The sequence below is a fragment of the Electrophorus electricus genome, chromosome 12 (assembly GCF_041902795.1).
Source record: "Electrophorus electricus isolate QZ-2024a chromosome 12, ASM4190279v1, whole genome shotgun sequence".
NCBI classification, from domain to species: Eukaryota; Metazoa; Chordata; class Actinopteri; order Gymnotiformes; family Gymnotidae; genus Electrophorus; species Electrophorus electricus.
Window position 1 is genome coordinate 265,572 of NC_137508.1, and position 22,378 is coordinate 287,949.

Here is a 22,378-nt window from a genome sequence, read left to right on the forward strand (position 1 = left end):
ATGTTTAGCAGGCAACCCGCCCATGAAAAAGTGAAACGTTTCTATTTGTATTTTGCATTTTCTTGCCCCATAATAAGCCTCAAGTTGTATCTACAAGATATATCCATCGGCTCGTTGCAAATAGCTTTAACCTTATGCACTAATTCCATTCCCCAACGGCTTGGAAACATTTTATGCTCTACATAGTTATTGGCTTCGTTTTTCCAAAATACGACTGAGAAGACGAATGATGCAGGGGCACGTTTCAGGCACATTTTAAAAAGACAAACAGCAGCAGGTCGCAGAGTCACCGTTTGTAAATGCGCGGGTCTGCTTTTAATTTAAGGAAGTTCACGCGCTAAGAACCATGGTCAAACTTAAGGAAAAAGGTTTTTAGCAAACATAGAGGTTTAATCCAGTTTGGGAGTTCATAACCTCTGGCGTGGGAATTTAGGGACTAATTGTTGGGATTATTGACCGTAACTAGGGATTTTCTACTAAAACGTAACAAAACAATGAACTATGACGTCCTTTAGTGATAAAATGTTTAATGCTGTTCTATTCATTTCTTTGAAAGCGATATTAAGCGTTAAAGCCGTCACCCTCACGTGCTGGATGAGCTGAGGAAGCCCCGCTCTCCACGTTGGAGATCAAACTGAGGACAATGGACGTTTCAGAATCAGGTTTGAGGATTAAAACGTAACAGAGCGATAGCATGCGTGTGGTCCTGTGTTCTGCTTACCATAAGGAAGACTGAATTAATTTGAAAAATTAGATGCATGTCCAATATATACTCTACTTTCGACCACGTGTTTTAACAATCCAACGTTCTTCTACAATGATGACGTCTGGAAGTGGCGGCAAAGCGCGCTGAATATAGAGGAGATTTTATTATTACACGCTGAATATAGATGAAACTTGATTATGACGTTGGGACTATAGATGAGATTTGATTATGACGCGTTGAATACAGATGGGATTTGATTATGATGGTTACTTTCCCTTAAAATACCGTGATGCAAGATCATTATGTTCCTTAAGCATACGTTTAAATGCGACTTGCATAAATGTACTTAAGGTCAAACAAAAATAGTGTCACCAGGTTTTAACTTTAGGTCGTTTATTAATTTAGGTTTTGTCACTGTCCATTTGGAAATTGAGATTAATGTAATTGCTGGATATTTGGCCGTCGATCCTACAGACTGTTCTACTGCCGTTTCATTATGTAAAACATATATTCCACGTGAAAAACATTAAACACGACTACTATACACAGCGCGTACTGGACATCACTATTCTGCGTCACCAAATCCAACGGGGCCATTATATGAACCGTGTGCAGTAGGTGTGGAAACGTGTTTATTGCTATGAACTGCTACCAGTAGTTTAATTATGAATTTGGTTACTCAACAAAATTTGAATAGGTCAACAAAATGCACGCCATAGCTAAAAATACCACGTGCTTCTGTTTGTCCGGCAATAAGATTCAATCTGTGCGCGAACACAAGTTGGCAACAACTACCACCTAGCGGCAAAACGGAGCAAGAAGTTTAATCTTAACACACTGCAAGAGATGCCTAGTATCGCTGACAAATGTAATTCATGTATCATGGTACGTTGTGGTACGTCTGTTCTTGAGAAATAAGTCAAACTAATGCAATTTGTCGAGCAAATAACTTTATTAATAAAGTATTAATTTTTCTAAAAAGCACTAAGCCATGGCAGAAGCAGCAGTGAGTGCATGATGGTCTGTCATGATACACTGACATCCACTACAGAAATGATCACAACACACCGGTCTCTGTTATTTAATTTTTTATCTGTATAGAATTGGCCAATATTCCCCCACACTGGTTCAGGAAACATGTTGACACCAGTGTAATACTAAAGCATGCACAACAAAAAGGGAATGGTCTACTCTGAGCTGGAAGTCAAAACACCCCCTCCCCAAAAACAAAAAAAAGGAGTTACATTGCCACAGATTTTGTAACCTCTAGTAGACAGGAGCTACAGAGGCCCAGAGGGGACAGAGAGCGCCTCTAGCGACGGACTGTAGTCCAGCCGTCGTCGTCTGTCTCATTCTTGGTGCGCCGTGGGTTGTCTTTGTCCTTGTCAGAGCGCCAGGAGTTCTTGTCCCCGTCACGATCTCGGGTTCGAGGGACAGCGTCCCGTTCATCTCTCCGTTCCTCACCACGACGCCACGATCCCCCTTGAAACAACATTTCAAAAATATGTTTTGGAGGGGGGGGGCTGTGCAGGTATATTTCTTCATTTGCTAACTTAGACACACACAATCAATCTAGATGTTACCATCATCATGTTCTCTGTGGGAGCTGCGCTGATCACGATCATCTCTGCGATCTCTCATATCACGGCGGTCACGCCGATCTTCACGGTCAAAGTCCTCACGGCGAGAGTCCCGCCAGCTAGACGGCTCATCACCAGCAGGTCTTCTCCAACCTCCCTCCTCCCTGCATGCACACAGACACACATGCAGACATGCACACGGACGCATGTACACACGCACGTTTAAGCAACATATTTGATCTAGTACATGCATATGCTAAAACCATTACAGGGACAAACCAACCATGAAAATATTTAAAATCAGACAGAAGAGTCAACTGCAGATAATTTGACCTTCTGGGAGCAAACAATCAGGTACCTGGGAGGTCGACGATCTCTAAAGCGCTCGCCATCAAACCGGTCGTCTCCATCACCGTCGTCATCAAGACCAGCAGAGTCACGAGGCGGACCCCAGCTCTCCTCACGGGCCTTCTCCCTTTCTCTCCATCCACCTACACATAATAGGCATATGTCAAAGTGAGAAGTCATACAGACTGACCACAAGAGGGCGGTTTGATCTCCGCTCAAAATGCATACAAAGAGCGAACTTTATCAGTAACGATTAGTATTAGTTATATAATAAATACAATGTGATAACTAACATATGGTTGAGGTAAAAGACAGCACAGTAAAATTAACTTGTCAATGAATAATTAAATTGTAAAAATATACTTTATGCAATCTCTGTGATATTCTTCTCATCAACATCTGCACTACAGGCAAGGCAATAAAATAAAACTAAACTCAATAAGAGAATCACATGATTCCATACCTGGTCTGCCCAAAGGTTTCCAAGGCCTGGAGTCATCACGGTGTGGGCCAGAGTCATCCAGGCCCCTTCTACCCCCTCGCTCTTCATCACCTCCTCTCCTGGGACCCCAGTCTTCATCAGCTCCACGTCGAGGACCTCTTGGTTCATCCAAGCCCCGTCTTGGCCCGCGCTCGTCATCCCCACCGCGCCGTGGGCCCCGGTCGTCATCCCCACCGCGCCGTGGGCCCCGGTCGTCATCCCCACCGCGCCGTGGGCCCCGGTCGTCATCCCCACCGCGCCGTGGGCCCCGGTCGTCATCCCCACCGCGCCGTGGGCCACGGTCGTCTTCATATCCACGGCGGAGGCCACGGTCATCAGAGCCACCGCGGCGAGGACCGTCACCTCCCCTCCTGAAGGAAGACTCACGATCCTCATGCTCATGGTCATCACGGCCTTCCTGACGCCAGTCCCTGCTTTTAAAAATAAATTAAAAAGAGGAACACTAATAAATCAGAGGAGCAGATTCAAGAGCCCCGACCACAGAGGAAACGAAGATCCAACATGTGTCAAAGGTAGAACAGACTAAAGGATGAAGTGTGTGTGATTATGAGTGACACTCAGTGAGTCAAGTCCATTATAAAGCGACTAATTTCTAACCCGTATTTCAAGCTGAGAACAGGCTCAAAAGACAACTCTGAAAAACTAAACCAGCAACGGTAACACGAGAAGAAAAGAACAATTTACCACTCAGATAAAGTGTGAGGGTTGTAAAACCCTGGTGCACACACCACTCTGTAGGAGGACGCCTCCACACTCACCACTCTGTAGGAGGACGCCTCCACACTCACCACTCTGTAGGAGGACGCCTCCACACTCACCACTCTGTAGGAGGACGCCTCCACACTCACCACTCTGTAGGAGGACGCCTCCACACTCACCACTCTGTAGGAGGACGCCTCCACACTCACCACTCTGTAGGAGGACGCCTCCACACTCACCACTCTGTAGGAGGACGCCTCCACACTCACCACTCTGTAGGAGGACGCCTCCACACTCACCACTCTGTAGGAGGACGCCTCCACACTCAACACTCTGTAGGAGGACGCCTCCACACTCAACACTCTGTAGGAGGACGCCTCCACACTCAACACTCTGTAGGAGGACGCCTCCACACAACACTCTGTAGGAGGACGCCTCCACACAACACTCTGTAGGAGGACGCCTCCACACAACACTCTGTAGGACGCCTCCACACTCAACACTCTGTAGGAGGACGCCTCCACACTCAACACTCTGTAGGAGGACGCCTCCACACTCAACACTCTGTAGGAGGACGCCTCCACACTCAACACTCTGTAGGAGGGCGTCTCCACACTCACCTCTCTGTAGTAGGGCGTCTCCAGTCAGACTCGCCGACATCGGCCCGTCTCCTCCAGCCTCCCTCATCCTTTTCACCCCAGTCCTGCTGAAACACACCGTCTGTTACGTTCAAACACAGACACCCATGTCTGTCTGTGTGCGTGTAGGTGTCTGTACTTTAGTCTTCTCCTCAGGGCCCCTCCTCTCCTCCTCTCTGCGGCGTTCCCGTTCCTCTATCTCCTGCTGTCTAGCACGCTGCTTCCTCTCCTGCTCCTCCAGTTTGCGGAGACGCTCCTGGTATTCCCGCTCTTCCTCCTCACGCTGCTCCTGTTCACGCCGCTCACGCTCCTCACGCTCTACACATGCACACAGGTACACTTTTTAAAATGACTCCTGATTACTCTGGATACTCAAATCTAACAATACAAACTTGCAAAATTACAGTATTGAAACAACAGTAAACAACAGAACCTGATTAATGGGGACAGTGTTTACATGAGCAGAGCCGCACAGTTAGTGAGCAGAACCTTTATTATACAAGCTCACAGTAAGCTGTACTTTGTGTCAAATTGAGAAATGTCTTTACTCCCGTGAGGTTGCACGGGCTCTGGCACCTCCATGAGGTCATTACCTTTCTTCAGCTGCTCCTCACGGATCCTCTGAGCCTCCTCCTCTCTCTGACGGTAGTAGGCGTTTCTACGTTCCTCTTTTCTCTGTTTTTTCCGTTCCTCCAGGCGCTTCTTCCTCTCTTCCACCAATCGCTCCTGAAACTGCTTCAGTTTTTCCTGAAGAAAAAAAATATATAGAAGAAACGAAGATTTTTAATAGAACTGGAGTTTCTGACATGTACACAACCACACTGTTCACACGTACACAGCCATTCAGATGCTACAGCTGACCTGAGAACTGCAGTCTCCTGGCCACATCATTCCATTAGGAGGGTTTTACCTCATAGATGAAGCTTCGAGCTGCAGTTATTTTGGACACAAAGTTCTCTTTATCCTCCATCATCCTGGACATCCTCTTCTTGTGCTCCAGGGCTTTTTCACGCTCCACTTTCATGTTGTTAATCTGTAACGCAGATGTGCACAACACGTTTAACGAAGTGTAGACTCGGTGGTGCTGATGGATACCACTGCTGTCAGTGCCCTGCCACTGTTAGTCAGCAAACCAGTGACACTTCTTCCTCCACAGGACAAGAACTCAACCCATTTTTTCCCAGTTACCACCACATATAAGCAGAGCGGCGAATTCCCTCTGACTAACAGAACATAGACAGCAGTCAGAATGCTTGCCCAGATTCACGGCAAGTGGAGAACAGCATCTTCTGACAGTAGGACATGACCTAGAACAATTTGATTTAAAAGTTTCAGAGACTTAAACCAGCTTGAAAAAAACTTCGAAGAAAGGTGTGAAATGCAGGATATGGGGCTTCCCAACTTCACACAGGCCAAACGAGACTTAAAACTCAGGTAATTCAATCCACATGGTTCTGAAACAGTGTTCACTAATCACGTAATGAGGGTCAAGGGAACTACCGTTGATCAAATCCCTTCATTCAGAAGACATTGTGCATTTTGTCTCTCGACACCTGGGCATTTAGACAGTTCCACAGGTGTATGTGTAACCTGTATTTAATAGCACTCACTAGGAGTATCTTGCTGATATTTGGCTGATGCTGGCCGAACAGCTTGCTGAGTTCACTGGGTTGGGTAATGTTAGCTGAGGTAATCAGGATAACCAACATTAGCTAACTCAGTAAAAGCTGAAAAGCTGAATTTGTTTTCAGGCTGGTTTGACAACTTTTCTGAATGTTACTTCCACACTGTTGATAGTTTTCAGTTTTCAAACTTGAATAGCCATCAATGACAAGTGAACTCTGACAGATCTTGATGAGACACAGAAGGCATGACGGGTAAATTTTCGTCAACTGTTGATTTCCTGTGTATTATAATCTGTTATACACTACTTCCTGTGTTATTTAAAGGTTCCCTTTAAACTTCACTGCCTACAGTCTGGAATCTCCCCTAATGGAGGCAACACTAGCGTTTTCAAGGTGGCGGTGAAATGCCTCACCCTCTCCTCCTCCTGAAGTTCCCACAGGTCCATGTCCTTCACACGTTGCTCCTCGTACGCCTTCTTTATGAGGGGGATCTCCTCCAATCGCTTGGCCCGCTCAAAGTAGTCAATCTGAAACACGTAACACATGCAATATTCGACTCCGAGATGTGATGCTGGCTTGACAAGCCATCAGTTTCTCAACTGCAGACATTCTGAGTTTTGTAAAGTGAAATCTATAAAACTTTGCTTTGAGTGAAACGTAAGCCTGTTAAATACCCCAACACAGAAGGTCTGAGTGACAGCAGGGAACTGCCTGATTAATTATCAATATGTTTATAACAGAAAGAACAAAAGGAGCACTATAACAGTTCTATATATAATTTGCGTAGCTTCACCTTCTTCTCCTGGTTCTTCAAGCGTTCCTGCAGCTCCTTCTTCTCCTTCTCGAGCTGCTCCACCTGTTTGGCCATGATGAAATCAGGATCCAGCTCCTCCAGATCCTACACACGCACACACACGCGCACGCACGCACGCACGCACGCACGCACGCACGCACGCACACACACGTTAGCACCAAAATCATCACATGCCTGCCCACAGCAGGTGTCAGATTTGTCCCCAGTGTCCTGCGTCTTGTACCTCAATATCAATGTCCTTGAAGGCCTTGGCACCCAGCTCTGTCTTCTTAATCTGCTCAAGCCGCTCACGCACTGTCTTCTTCTTGATCTGCTCGTGCTCCTGCATGATGCGCTCCTTCTCGCGCTCCTTGGCCTCCTGACGTAGACGTTCCTCCTCAGCCTTGCGCACCTTCTGAAGCTCCGCCTCTCGCTGCTCTAGCTCTTCCTTCTCCCGCTGGATGTTTAGGCTCTCCAGGCGCTCCTTGCGCTCCTCGATGGTCTGCCGGCGGGCCAGGATGCGCTGGTGCTCCTTGCGAGCGTTCTTAAGGTAGGCAGCAATGGCTTGCAGGCTGTGCTCCTCACGCTCTTGCTACAAGGCATGGGGGCACGTACAGCCCGAGTGGGGCAAAGAACAGGAGTGGGGCACTTAGAATGTGGAGCACTATACAGGAGACACTGAGACTCCGACCAGAACACAGACTTGAAAACAAAGACCAGAATTTTGACTAAATTACATTTCCCCTCTTGCATTCATTCATAATTTTATTTATCCCATAGAACATTCTGTAATCTTGTTTTTAAAATGTTTTCTATAAGTGCATTTAAAGAGCACCACTGCTTTCTTACCAGAATGGAGGCAGGTTTGATGATCTGAATGGCCTTGGACAGGGCAGATGACATGGCGGTGAGCTGGTTGCGTATCTGCTCGGAGGGCATATTCTGCAGGAACGGCCCGACGGGGGAGTCCTCTTTAGTCGAGTAGTTCAGGTCAGAACCGAAGCTCAATGTGCGAGTCGTATGGTCAATGCGCACCTGAATCACCAAAACAACGGGCATCAACACATAAGAACCCGGCCTGTTCTGTAGCGTGAAGTAATACAAAAATTAATGAGGAACCCAAATCACTGTGTGACCAAAATGAATTTCTGCAGTACACAAAAGATGGATGATGAAGTCCTACTACTTCTGCCAGATATTCCAGTAAGTGACCAGAACTATATCTGTGGTATACTGCATGCAATCATACAACAGTGTCAGAAAATCTTTTTGTATGAGCAGATTCTTCATACATTCACGTGGAATAGCATCATGGTTTGCGGATGTTGCATACTGGATACTATATCGCACACTACTACAGGGACCAATATGCAGTATAACGTATGTCGTATGCTATTTCAAACATAACCTTTTATGTATAAATTTAGAGCACAGAGGCTGAAGGTTCAAATTTACTCAATGGATCTTTGATAGTCAAACATCTTAGTTTACAATCATAAGTCTGACAGTACCTACTACTAGGTTATTTCAAGCATTTACTCAGAAATTGCAATTTATTTTTTCTATTCAACAATAATTTAAACCTGTAAATATGGCTACACATGAAAATGATGGTGCTAATCCATGCAAATAATAAATCACTAATGACATTTTAAATACAATGTAATAAACATGGAAATAATAATAATAATAATAATGAATATGTAAAATGTGCAAATATCATAACTGCACCTGGAGGTCACAGTGCCGTGCAGCGTCGACGATTGAACGCTCAAGCTGGAAGGTGTCCACGAAGGGTACGAGTGAGGCCAGCCGGCTGAACTCAATGCTCTGGTAGATCTGAGCCACCTGACACACACAGACACACAAACACACAGTGGGCGTGTGTGCGCAACTGGGGTGCGCAGGGGGGGACGGGTGTGTGTGCGCGTGCCGGGGACTGGAATGCACAAGGGGGAGGACGGGTGTGCGTGCGCGACTGGGGTGCGCAAAGGGGGGGGGGGCAGGTGTAAGTGCGTGTGCGCGGGAATGGGGTGAGCGGGGGGGTGGTATGCGTGTGTGTGTGCATGCGTGCGCGCAGGCGGTGTGCGTGACTGGGGTGCGGAAGGGGAGGGCCGGTGTCCTAGTGTGACACAGAGGGACGCAGAGGTGCGCGCGTGACACCGAGGTGCGCAGAGGTGTGTGTATGTGTGTGTGTGTGTGTGTGTGTGTGTGTGTGTGTGTGTGTGTGTGAGACACCGAGGTCCGCAGAGGTGTGTGTGTGTGTGTGTGTGTGTGTGAGAGACACCGAGGTCCGCAGAGGTGTGTGTGTGTGTGTGTGTGTGTGTGTGTGTGTGAGAGACACCGAGGTCCGCAGAGGTGTGTGTGTGTGTGTGTGTGTGTGTGTGTTTGTGAGTGAGACACCGAGGTCCGCAGAGGTGTGTGTGTGTGTGTGTGTGTGTGAGACACCGAGGTCCGCAGAGGTGTGTGTGTGTGTGAGACACCGAGGTCCGCAGAGGTGTGTGTGTGTGTGTGTGTGTGTGTGTGTGAGACACCGAGGTCCGCAGAGGTGTGTGTGTGTGTGTGTGTGTGTGTGTGAGAGACACCGAGGTCCGCAGAGGTGTGTGTGTGTGTGTGAGACACCGAGGTCCGCAGAGGTGTGTGTGTGTGTGTGAGACACCGAGGTCCGCAGAGGTGTGTGTGTGTGTGTGAGACACCGAGGTCCGCAGAGGTGTGTGTGTGTGTGTGAGACACCGAGGTCCGCAGAGGTGTGTGTGTGTGTGTGTGAGACACCGAGGTCCGCAGAGGTGTGTGTGTGTGTGTGTGTGTGTGTGTGTGTGAGAGACACCGAGGTCCGCAGAGGTGTGTGTGTGAGACACCGAGGTCCGCAGAGGTGTGTGTGTGAGACACCGAGGTCCGCAGAGGTGTGTGTGTGTGTGTGAGACACCGAGGTCCGCAGAGGTGTGTGTGTGTGTGTGAGACACCGAGGTCCGCAGAGGTGTGTGTGTGTGTGTGAGACACCGAGGTCCGCAGAGGTGTGTGTGTGTGTGTGAGACACCGAGGTCCGCAGAGGTGTGTGTGTGTGTGTGAGACACCGAGGTCCGCAGAGGTGTGTGTGTGTGTGTGAGACACCGAGGTCCGCAGAGGTGTGTGTGTGTGTGTGAGACACCGAGGTCCGCAGAGGTGTGTGTGTGTGTGTGAGACACCGAGGTCCGCAGAGGTGTGTGTGTGTGTGTGAGACACCGAGGTCCGCAGAGGTGTGTGTGTGTGTGAGACACCGAGGTCCGCAGAGGTGTGTGTGTGTGTGAGACACCGAGGTCCGCAGAGGTGTGTGTGTGTGTGAGACACCGAGGTCCGCAGAGGTGTGTGTGTGTGTGAGACACCGAGGTCCGCAGAGGTGTGTGTGTGTGTGAGACACCGAGGTCCGCAGAGGTGTGTGTGTGTGTGTGAGACACCGAGGTCCGCAGAGGTGTGTGTGTGTGTGTGAGACACCGAGGTCCGCAGAGGTGTGTGTGTGTGTGTGAGACACCGAGGTCCGCAGAGGTGTGTGTGTGTGTGTGAGACACCGAGGTCCGCAGAGGTGTGTGTGTGTGTGTGAGACACCGAGGTCCGCAGAGGTGTGTGTGTGTGTGAGACACCGAGGTCCGCAGAGGTGTGTGTGTGTGTGAGACACCGAGGTCCGCAGAGGTGTGTGTGTGTGTGAGACACCGAGGTCCGCAGAGGTGTGTGTGTGTGTGAGACACCGAGGTCCGCAGAGGTGTGTGTGTGTGTGAGACACCGAGGTCCGCAGAGGTGTGTGTGTGTGTGAGACACCGAGGTCCGCAGAGGTGTGTGTGTGTGTGAGACACCGAGGTCCGCAGAGGTGTGTGTGTGTGTGAGACACCGAGGTCCGCAGAGGTGTGTGTGTGTGTGAGACACCGAGGTCCGCAGAGGTGTGTGTGTGTGTGAGACACCGAGGTCCGCAGAGGTGTGTGTGTGTGTGTGAGACACCGAGGTCCGCAGAGGTGTGTGTGTGTGTGAGAGACACCGAGGTCCGCAGAGGTGTGTGTGTGTGAGAGACACCGAGGTCCGCAGAGGTGTGTGTGTGTGAGAGACACCGAGGTCCGCAGAGGTGTGTGTGTGAGAGACACCGAGGTCCGCAGAGGTGTGTGTGTGTGAGACACCGAGGTCCGCAGAGGTGTGTGTGTGTGAGACACCGAGGTCCGCAGAGGTGTGTGTGTGTGAGACACCGAGGTCCGCAGAGGTGTGTGTGTGTGTGTGTGTGTGTGTGTGTGTGTGTGTGTGTGTGTGTGTGAGACACCGAGGTCCGCAGAGGTGTGTGTGTGAGACACCGAGGTCCGCAGAGGTGTGTGTGTGTGTGAGAGACACCGAGGTCCGCAGAGGTGTGTGTGTGTGTGAGAGACACCGAGGTCCGCAGAGGTGTGTGTGTGTGAGACACCGAGGTCCGCAGAGGTGTGTGTGTGTGAGACACCGAGGTCCGCAGAGGTGTGTGTGTGTGAGACACCGAGGTCCGCAGAGGTGTGTGTGTGTGAGACACCGAGGTCCGCAGAGGTGTGTGTGTGTGAGACACCGAGGTCCGCAGAGGTGTGTGTGTGTGTGTGTGTGAGACACCGAGGTCCGCAGAGGTGTGTGTGTGTGTGTGTGTGTGTGTGTGTGTGTGTGTGAGACACCGAGGTCCGCAGAGGTGTGTGTGTGTGTGTGAGACACCGAGGTCCGCAGAGGTGTGTGTGTGTGAGACACCGAGGTCCGCAGAGGTGTGTGTGTGTGAGACACCGAGGTCCGCAGAGGTGTGTGTGTGTGAGACACCGAGGTCCGCAGAGGTGTGTGTGTGTGTGTGTGTGTGTGTGTGTGTGTGTGTGTGAGACACCGAGGTCCGCAGAGGTGTGTGTGTGTGTGTGAGACACCGAGGTCCGCAGAGGTGTGTGTGTGTGTGAGAGACACCGAGGTCCGCAGAGGTGTGTGTGTGTGTGAGAGACACCGAGGGTGTGTGTGTGTGTGAGACACCGAGGTCCGCAGAGGTGTGTGTGTGTGTGAGAGACACCGAGGTCCGCAGAGGTGTGTGTGTGTGTGAGAGACACCGAGGTCCGCAGAGGTGTGTGTGTGTGAGAGACACCGAGGTCCGCAGAGGTGTGTGTGTGTGTGTGTGTGTGTGTGAGACACCGAGGTCCGCAGAGGTGTGTGTGTGTGAGAGACACCGAGGTCCGCAGAGGTGTGTGTGTGTGTGTGTGTGTGTGAGAGACACCGAGGTCCGCAGAGGTGTGTGTGTGTGTGTGTGTGTGTGTGTGTGAGAGACACCGAGGTCCGCAGAGGTGTGTGTGTGTGTGTGTGTGTGTGTGAGAGACACCGAGGTCCGCAGAGGTGTGTGTGTGTGTGTGTGTGTGTGTGTGTGTGAGAGAGACACCGAGGTCCGCAGAGGTGTGTGTGTGTGTGTGTGTGTGTGTGTGTGTGTGAGAGACACCGAGGTCCGCAGAGGTGTGTGTGTGTGTGTGTGTGTGTGTGTGTGTGTGAGAGACACCGAGGTCCGCAGAGGTGTGTGTGTGTGTGTGTGTGTGTGTGTGTGTGTGAGAGAGACACCGAGGTCCGCAGAGGTGTGTGTGTGTGTGTGTGTGTGTGTGTGTGAGAGACACCGAGGTCCGCAGAGGTGTGTGTGTGTGTGTGTGTGTGTGTGTGTGTGTGAGAGAGACACCGAGGTCCGCAGAGGTGTGTGTGTGTGTGTGTGAGAGACACCGAGGTCCGCAGAGGTGTGTGTGTGTGTGTGTGTGTGTGTGAGAGACACCGAGGTCCGCAGAGGTGTGTGTGTGTGTGTGTGTGTGTGTGTGTGTGTGTGTGAGAGACACCGAGGTCCGCAGAGGTGTGTGTGTGTGTGTGTGTGTGTGTGAGAGACACCGAGGTCCGCAGAGGTGTGTGTGTGTGTGTGTGTGTGTGTGTGAGAGACACCGAGGTCCGCAGAGGTGTGTGTGTGTGTGTGTGTGTGTGTGAGAGACACCGAGGTCCGCAGAGGTGTGTGTGTGTGTGTGTGTGTGTGTGAGAGACACCGAGGTCCGCAGAGGTGTGTGTGTGTGTGTGTGTGTGTGTGAGAGACACCGAGGTCCGCAGAGGTGTGTGTGTGTGTGTGTGTGTGTGTGTGTGTGAGAGACACCGAGGTCCGCAGAGGTGTGTGTGTGTGTGTGTGTGTGTGTGTGTGAGAGACACCGAGGTCCGCAGAGGTGTGTGTGTGTGTGTGTGTGTGTGTGTGAGAGACACCGAGGTCCGCAGAGGTGTGTGTGTGTGTGTGTGTGTGTGTGTGAGAGACACCGAGGTCCGCAGAGGTGTGTGTGTGTGTGTGTGTGTGTGTGTGAGAGACACCGAGGTCCGCAGAGGTGTGTGTGTGTGTGTGTGTGTGTGTGTGAGAGACACCGAGGTCCGCAGAGGTGTGTGTGTGTGTGTGTGTGTGTGTGAGAGACACCGAGGTCCGCAGAGGTGTGTGTGTGTGTGTGTGTGTGTGTGAGAGACACCGAGGTCCGCAGAGGTGTGTGTGTGTGTGTGTGTGTGTGAGAGACACCGAGGTCCGCAGAGGTGTGTGTGTGTGTGTGTGTGTGTGAGAGACACCGAGGTCCGCAGAGGTGTGTGTGTGTGTGTGTGTGTGTGTGTGTGAGAGACACCGAGGTCCGCAGAGGTGTGTGTGTGTGTGTGTGTGTGTGAGAGACACCGAGGTCCGCAGAGGTGTGTGTGTGTGTGTGAGAGACACCGAGGTCCGCAGAGGTGTGTGTGTGTGTGTGTGTGTGAGAGACACCGAGGTCCGCAGAGGTGTGTGTGTGTGTGTGAGACACCGAGGTCCGCAGAGGTGTGTGTGTGTGTGTGTGTGAGACACCGAGGTCCGCAGAGGTGTGTGTGTGTGTGTGTGTGAGACACCGAGGTCCGCAGAGGTGTGTGTGTGTGTGTGTGAGACACCGAGGTCCGCAGAGGTGTGTGTGTGTGTGTGTGTGTGAGAGACACCGAGGTCCGCAGAGGTGTGTGTGTGTGTGTGTGTGTGTGTGAGAGACACCGAGGTCCGCAGAGGTGTGTGTGTGTGTGTGTGTGTGTGAGAGACACCGAGGTCCGCAGAGGTGTGTGTGTGTGTGTGTGTGTGTGAGAGACACCGAGGTCCGCAGAGGTGTGTGTGTGTGTGTGTGTGTGTGAGAGACACCGAGGTCCGCAGAGGTGTGTGTGTGTGTGTGTGTGTGTGAGAGACACCGAGGTCCGCAGAGGTGTGTGTGTGTGTGTGTGTGTGTGAGAGACACCGAGGTCCGCAGAGGTGTGTGTGTGTGTGTGTGTGTGTGTGTGTGTGTGTGTGAGAGACACCGAGGTCCGCAGAGGTGTGTGTGTGTGTGTGTGTGTGTGAGAGACACCGAGGTCCGCAGAGGTGTGTGTGTGTGTGTGTGTGTGAGAGACACCGAGGTCCGCAGAGGTGTGTGTGTGTGTGTGTGTGTGTGAGAGACACCGAGGTCCGCAGAGGTGTGTGTGTGTGTGTGTGTGTGTGTGTGTGTGTGAGAGACACCGAGGTCCGCAGAGGTGTGGGTGTGAGAGACACCGAGGTCCGCAGAGGTGTGTGTGTGTGTGTGTGTGTGAGAGACACCGAGGTCCGCAGAGGTGTGTGTGTGTGTGTGTGTGTGAGAGACACCGAGGTCCGCAGAGGTGTGTGTGTGTGTGTGTGTGTGAGAGACACCGAGGTCCGCAGAGGTGTGTGTGTGTGTGTGTGTGTGTGAGAGAGACACCGAGGTCCGCAGAGGTGTGTGTGTGTGTGTGTGTGTGAGAGACACCGAGGTCCGCAGAGGTGTGTGTGTGTGTGTGTGTGTGAGAGACACCGAGGTCCGCAGAGGTGTGTGTGTGTGTGTGAGTGAGATACGCAGAACACTAACCTGCTGCAGAAGTCTGAGTATGGTGTTGTTCTGGAGATGGGGGACATACTGCTGCAGATCAGGTTCCTTCTCTGCCTGGTCCTTCACCCAGTTCAGAACCTTAAACAAACAAACAAGCACAGTCAGACACATCACTGATCACCAGCATCATTGCCAGTCAAAGAGGCCCAAGAGAATTACCTTGGTGACTCGGCCACACAGCTTGAGTGGATGGAAGTCGACCTCCAGCCAGCTGTACAGCTCCTTCACCTCCGGCACAATGTACTGCAGCAGATTAAACCTCACCTGCAGCACAAACACAGGAAACACACACTAGTGACCGTGGAAACCACGGCAGGCATGCCAGTGACTGGAGAAAGCTGTGGATGCTGAATTCTACATTAATAAATGTAGAAAATACTATGCATTAAGTAATTTTTCCAATATTTCTTCTTCACATTAGGAAATTTTTCTATAAATATTGTTCACTCCTTTTTGGTGATTAAAATGACATTGCTCCTTTAAGTCAGATTTGATTGACTGCTGAAGAACAGAGCCAAGGAGACTTCCTGATTGGTTGTTGCTAGGTTACCATGTCATTGATAAGGCTCTGGCGGGTGGGCGGGGACTGCAGGCCAAGCAGCGTGGCCAGCCTGCGGTGCTTCTCCACAATGATGCCATCCATGTCCAGCAGACGGGCGATGTCTGTGCGCTCAGGGGTTATGGGGATGGACAGAGTGGCCAAGAGAACTCTGGTGGACATCCTGGGGGGGAACGAGTCACGGTGGTTATCTCCAAGACTTAAAGACCACACCCCAGATTTAAAGACAAAGTCATCTGCCACCAACAGATAATCACACCCCTCGCTCTCTGTGCATCAGGGGCACACCGCCCAAACGCACTGCCTATACACATCATATGCACTAGACATTTCACACACAGAGCGTAAAGCAGGGAAACTGTCTGTGCCTGAAGTGTGCTTCAGGGGTTCAGAGACAGAATTGAGGGCATGGAAGTTAAGAAATGAATCAGACAAAAACAAATTAAATAATATAAAAATTGATTAATGCAGAAATTAATTAATTGAATATGAAAATGATTATTTAAAAAAACTGAGTACAACACGCTGAACAATGTGAATAAAAAGAAAGTGCCCTGCATATTTAAGATGAGTTTTGGTATTTTTAGAAATTGATGACTGTTAATGACATCAGATTAATTAGAACCGAAATAGAGGAATTTAAAATATTAATCACATAAATAACAAGTAAACACAGTGGGCACCACAGTTGTTTACATTGTTGCAACTATGTGGATATGGTGACAATAGTGAAGTGGAGGCATTGTCATGTGTTAATGTTACCCAAAGCGACTTCTGAGTGAATATAGCTTGAGCAACTGAGGGTTAAGGGCCTTCCTCAGGGGCCCCATCAGTGACAATCTGGCAGTGGTGGGGCTTGAACAGGCAACCTTCCAATTACAATTTGAGCACCTTAATCACTGAGCTACCACTGCCCCCTGTGGAATAGCTGTAGAATTCTCACCATACTCAGCAAAGCCTGAGTCAGCAGCTTTTGTATGTTTAACTGTATAATGGCATATCTTTTAGCAGAATTCAGAACTATTATCTTGTTATAGAAAATTCCTCCTAACGTAAGAGTACCAAGGCTGGCACAAGTATTAACTTCCATATTTGTTGACATGCCTTGGTATTACATATAAATAATCCTGTATTTAGCATTAGGCTATCTTAGTTCAGATTTAGCCTGCAACATGCTGTATCTGCTGTGTACAAGGAAGCTCAAAATATCATCAACAGTGCAGCTTTAATATTAACACCACAGACTTTAAAAAAAAAAAAAAAAAAAAAAGTCCTTGATTGTTTTGTCTTGTGAATAATGACTGGAGAACTTCACAGCGAAGTATGTTCATGCCTAACATCCTAAGAGCTAAAACACGTGTATGCACAGCTGCTCTGCGTGGTATACTTGTCTGGTACAAGTGTAGCTCCGCCCACCATGGAAGTGTCACATTAATGCTTAAGGAAACAACTTTTTTTTGGGGGGGGGGGGGGGGGGGGGAAGGGAGATTCAGATAAGCAGATAGATTTGATAAATGCCTAGAATTAAAGACGACTGTTGTGCCACCGTTTAAAAACCAGCACAGTCACAGAGAAATTTAAACCATGTACACATTCCTGGCTTTCACTGTAAGGTGTGCCCTACCTAAACGTAAACTCCCACATGGACTGACAGCTTCAAAGCTCACCTCTGCATCTCCTCTTGCGTGAGATTCTTCCTCATCTCTCTGGAGAGATGGTACAGGCGGTGGAGGGTGGAGGCATGGAACAGAGCATTCCCCGACTTCCAGAACACCGTGGACACCTTGTTATAGTAGTTGGCCATGAGCTGAGGCTTGGGTGGCTTCTTCGAGAGGGCAAACAGGCCATGGATGTCCTCCACAGCCTTGAAGGCCTCCTGAAAAATCGAGGCTGATGTTTGGAACACAGCAGCTTGCTTAGGTATTTAAAACAGTTTTGGTAAAAATTTTCCTAGTATAAAAGAATTGTGTAAATATGTTTGTACTTTTTACTTAAATATAAATGCACATCTACATCAATGACCTTACACGTGGTGAAGCATGCATGCGTAAAGGAACATCCCTCATCACACTGACAGAAGTTGGCGTTAGACGTGCTGGTGGCCAGAACCCACCTGCCAGAGCTCCATGCTGATGGCACTGTCGAGCTGCACCAGGCGCGTCTCCAGGTGCATGGACTGGCTCTCAGGGTTGTTAAGGTTGATGGCTGTGCTCTGGTTGTGGTGCCGCTGGATCTGACCCAGGTGCATGCGCAGGTTATCACACAGCTTACGAAACTCCGCCTTACGGGTGTACTGAAGGCAGAACCTGAATGCTGTTGGAAGGGGCATGGGGGGGGGGGGTCACCAGTAATCACAATCCACCATTCAATCAACAGGATTCATTCACACATGACGCTGCCTCCTAAACCCTTGCATATGATATAAACACATCAAAGGTTTGGTGCCAATCAAAACCACAAGCATGGTTGGATGTCAGTTAAAAATTTACAATATGGGAATATTATGAAAACATTTTTGATGACGTGAATGACGTGATTAAATCAACTGCCACAGCATTAATCTTAACAGTGTTCTAACACATAAGAGTTCATCTACAAATATTCACCACATATCTGTGGCACCAGAACACAAACAAAGCCAATATCACGATCATTAAGAAGTGATCCATTGGACAGGTGCTGCACTGACCTTGCTGGGCAATATCATGGTATAACCGCTCCACCTTGGAGTTGTTTCTCAGCAGATCCAGGCACTGGCGGTATGACTCCCAGAGGAATTTGACCCACGGTGTGAGAAGCAGGCGGTCCGTGCGGTCCTGCGTGTCCTCCCCGCTCACCGCGCTCAGCAGAACACTTCCCACACACAGGAGAGCCCGTGCAATGATTATAATGATAATTAGAATGGTTATAACATTCAGCTGCACATGACTCATCCACAGCAAACACACTTACCACCTCTCTCATCACAAACGCCTACTATACTCATTGGCAACCTCTTCAAATAATCCCATTTTAAAAAGGTGCACTTTGTGCCCATGCAGAGCTGTCTACGATTACGGACTGTAGCCACCTGTTGGCATGACGACTCGGTCATGTGCTTTGCCTCCTTTCTTCACTGGTCAGTTTATGACCACAGAACCTGTACAGGGTGCTGAGCCAGTATGACATTGCTGGAGTTTTTACACATCAACAAGACTGCTGGATTGAGCAGATGCAGCCAAAAGTAGTCACTAAACAAGTTAGAGGTCAGCTAGCAAACTGTACATGACAACAGATGTGATAAAATCTCTCAAATCAATGTGTTTCTAAGAAACAAATGCTGTTAAGAATGAGGATAGTAAATGCTTTTATCTGCAAGTACTCTGCTATGGAAATGAAAAACCCCGAGGTCATATATATATTCATTATCATAGCACATGTTCATGATTATTCCAAATAAATACTCAAAACATGTAAATTAAGCCAACTCTTCTGATACTACATTTTAATTAACATTCCATTTCTTTTGACAGAAGAACTTTAAACAGAAAACATACTCTATCTGTTTGATGCTGTGTTACCTCTCTGGGGTCTGAATGTTATCCAGGTCCTCAATGTCCAACACCATCTGCTGTGACTCTTCCTTCGCTGTCTCCGTCTTCTCCTCAGCCAGTTTCAGGTACGCACGAACCACGTCCTCCAAAGACTTGATATTGACCTGAGGGGCAGAAAGTCATCCTGTCATGATTAGGGCATATGAGGAAAGGAGACTCACTACTGGTCATCAGTCATATGCTCGTTCATTCCACGCCAAACAAATAAAGAGCTAGTAGCAAATGAATAAACTAATTCAAACTGTCCTCAAGGATATCAATCATTAAATATATGATTAAGTGGATCCTTTCTTGAGGCTTCTAAATGTAAGCACAATGACGTGTTAGATATATAGCTGAAAATCCTCAGTGAAACATTACAACACATCAAAAGCACACTAGTATATGAAGTGCAACATTTCTTAATAAACATGTGCAGATATTGGCAGACCTGCTGACAAATGTTTTTGTACTGGTAGAGTCCTTCCTTGGCTAGATGGCTCTTGCGGAGGTCCACGCACAGCTCCAGATACTTGAGCATAATCGGCTCGTGGATCTTCTGCCATGTTCGATGTTTTTTGCTCTTGATGACATCATACAGCACGTCCAAAGCAGGCTGCTTCTTGCCAACCTCGAGGAACTCTGAAAATCAATTGCGTTTGAGTGATCATAAATGTTTTTAAATCATTAGACATCATTCGGAGATATGGAAACTCCAATTATACTAAACCTGCTACCATAACCATATTCACATTTAAAATGAACGGGTTGACCATGATGGGCTCTTGACTGAATTAAAAAATGCTCGCAACTGTTAGCGATTGTAGCTGATTAGCAACGTTAACCTATATAGTGTTTCCTATGCACAGATTTAAGACATCAGACTACCAGTACTGGTTTAACTGACGACTGACACGGGTAGCTAATTAGTTAGCTAACAAAATACACCAGGCAGACACGCTGTGGCCAGAAGTTGACATGGAGGAGCTAACCAGCTAATTAAGCTTCCCAGCGCAGCTAGCTGGCTAACAATCCAATCCTCGTAGCGAGGTTAGCTACACAGCTAAGTTAGCTCAAAGTAGCTACATATCTAGCTAGCCACCCAAGACTCCTTTCAACAGCGCAGTTCCCATCATTGTGCAAACAACATTCATTTGAAACGGGGAGGTAAGTTAGAAGTCCAGCCGGTATATAACTAGCTATCTGGTATAACTGCGGCTCATCGCCAGCGCTGGCGCCGTTTACCTCACAGAGGAACATGGCCGCCCACCAGTCACCGCGGCGGCACGGCTAACTGTTCGACGACACCTGCGAAAAAAAAGCACTCACCATTAGCTCGCTTCAGAGCGTTCTCCGGTCTTTGAAAGTATGCCGGCATTGTTGTAGCTTGCTAGCGGAACAAAATTCAGTTTATCGAAGTTTTGTTTTATTATTATTGATCCTGGTGGTCCATCCGCGCGAGACAACCTTCCCCCCTTCAGCAAGGTCCTGAGAAAGGAAGCGTGCACATGAGGGCTCACTGTCGATGACGACGTAAAGACCCGTATGTTCTCAGACCGCCATCTTGGTCTGTGAGTCGATACCAAAAAAAATTGATTCAATTGGATCATGACAACGGTGTCGTATGGTATCAAGTGTATGGGTTGAGAAGTTGGTGATCAAATAACTCATTGCTTTTTTTCCCGACAGTTTGGACACATATTACAGCTGTTACACATATTACAGCTGTTACATCTATTATAGCTGTTACACATATTACAGCTGTTACACCCATTACAGCTGTTACAAATATTACAGCTGTTACACCTATTATAGCTGTTACACATATTACAGCTGTTACACCTATTATATCTGTTACACATATTACAGCTGTTACACCTATTATAGCTGTTACACATATTACAGCTGTTACACCTATTATAGCTTTTACACCTATTACAGCTGTTACAAATATTACAGCTGTTACACCTATTATAGCTGTTACACATATTACAGCTGTTACACCTATTATATCTGTTACACCTATTATAGCTGTTACACCTATTACAGCTGTTACACCTATTATAGCTGTTACACATATTACAGCTGTTACACCTATTATATCTGTTACACCTATTACAGCTGTTACACCTATTATAGCTGTTACAAATATTACAGCTGTTACACCTATTATATCTGTTACACATATTACAGCTGTTACACCTATTATAGCTGTTACACATATTACAGCTGTTACACCTATTACAGCTGTTATACCTATTATAGCTGTTACACATATTACAGCTGTTACACCTATTACAGCTGTTACACCTATTATAGCTGTTACACCTATTATAGCTGCTACACATATTACAGCTGTTACACATATTACAGCTGTTACACATATTATAGCTGTTACAACTATTATAACATATTATACTTTTTAGTTCACACAAATCAAAATCCTGGCCAGAATAGCCAGCAGTCTGGCGATTTCTAAGTTACACATATTACTACATACATACTACATACATATTACTACTATACTACATACAACTACAAGTTGGCAAAAATACTATAATACTGTAGGTGTTACAGGTATAATAGGTGTAATACATGGTTGAAGTCTTTGTGACTGCCACACATGGGACTCAGCCTGCATGTCCATTTCCGTATCAGCAAAGTCTTGTTTTTCATCTAGTTATTAAAGTTTTTTCTTTTCTTTTTTTTTTTACAGAATGATGTTGTAGATTTTCCTTTTTTATTCCACAGCACTGGCTATGTGCCTGTCTGACCTGCTACCTATAGCTCTCGGAGAAGCGAATTCCTCCAAGCAACACATTAATTACCCACAAGTCTTCACGCTCTGCAAACTTCCCCATCTCACTTCAGAGTGGCCAGGACTTATCACGGAAGGCAAAACCTGGTGTTATTTACCTCTGCAATAATGGAGAGTATAAAAATTAAAAAACAAAATTTATTATTCACAAGGCTATTGGAGGGCCCCCTGCACTACATTTCCTCTGTTACATTTACTTAAGTAATCTTTTAAACAAATTTTACTTTTAAGAGTTGTTTTAAAAAGGGTATTTTATACTCTTACTCAAGTACATTTGTGAGGTCAAAATGAGCTTTTAGCCCATTATATTCATCAGTGTTCTTGCTATTACATTTTAAAATAATTATTGACTGAAGCAAATTTGTTTGCTTCATTAGAACGTGTTTTGGATAGCTCCATCTTAGATGGCTCCGTTGTGATGTGCTGCCTGCTCTGCCAACCTAAAAATGTGGACGTTTCAGCATCCAAGAACTCAACGTCCATCTTGAGCAAACATGTTGTGGTCAGTCATGAATTTGTCTAATGGGGTGTGATGGAGTTAGCAGCTAACAGTGGTAGATAATTTGAACTAGAGAGCAAAGAGTATCATGCATGAGGCTGATTTTTAAGGTTGTTTTACTTTAACTATGGTACATAAGTACTGTTAACAGTGACCATGGAG

General features: G+C 47.9%; 1 protein-coding gene across 4 annotated transcripts; it reads right to left on the minus strand.

The window, feature by feature from the left end:
- Window positions 1-1,639: 1,639 nt before the first annotated feature.
- On the minus strand, window positions 1,640-20,402 carry eif3s10 (eukaryotic translation initiation factor 3, subunit 10 (theta)). Of its 4 annotated transcripts, none has more exons than XM_027023751.3 (22): window positions 20,229-20,402; window positions 19,351-19,541; window positions 18,888-19,024; window positions 18,017-18,180; window positions 17,441-17,640; window positions 16,995-17,203; window positions 15,319-15,490; window positions 14,928-15,032; window positions 14,748-14,846; window positions 8,623-8,739; window positions 7,741-7,926; window positions 7,136-7,483; window positions 6,892-6,996; window positions 6,512-6,625; window positions 5,384-5,506; window positions 5,067-5,220; window positions 4,613-4,791; window positions 4,456-4,538; window positions 3,098-3,546; window positions 2,645-2,777; window positions 2,290-2,450; window positions 1,640-2,188 (listed from the first exon to the last, which is right to left on the minus strand). In XM_027023751.3, the coding sequence occupies exons 1-22, from the start codon at window positions 20,275-20,277 to the stop codon at window positions 2,019-2,021; spliced, it is 3,648 nt and encodes a 1,215-aa protein (XP_026879552.2). In that variant the 5' UTR covers window positions 20,278-20,402; the 3' UTR covers window positions 1,640-2,018. The 4 variants fall into 4 exon arrangements, with proteins under 4 accessions (XP_026879552.2, XP_026879550.2, XP_026879551.2 ...); XM_027023749.3 differs by having other exon boundaries at window positions 3,098-3,549; XM_027023750.3 differs by having other exon boundaries at window positions 4,456-4,541.
- Window positions 20,403-22,378: the final 1,976 nt, after the last annotated feature.

Coding starts and splice junctions, on each gene's coding strand:
- eif3s10 (XM_027023748.3), bottom strand. CDS start 20,277: ATGCCGGCATACTTTCAAAGACCGGAGAACGCTCTGAAGCGAGCTAAT. Junction 19,025..19,350: donor ACAAAAACATTTGTCAGCAG/GTCTGCCAATAT, acceptor TCTGCCCCTCAG/GTCAATATCAAGTCTTTGGA. Junction 3,550..4,455: donor AGACGCCCTACTACAGAGAG/GTGAGTGTGGAG, acceptor TATTTTTAAAAG/CAGGGACTGGCGTCAGGAAG.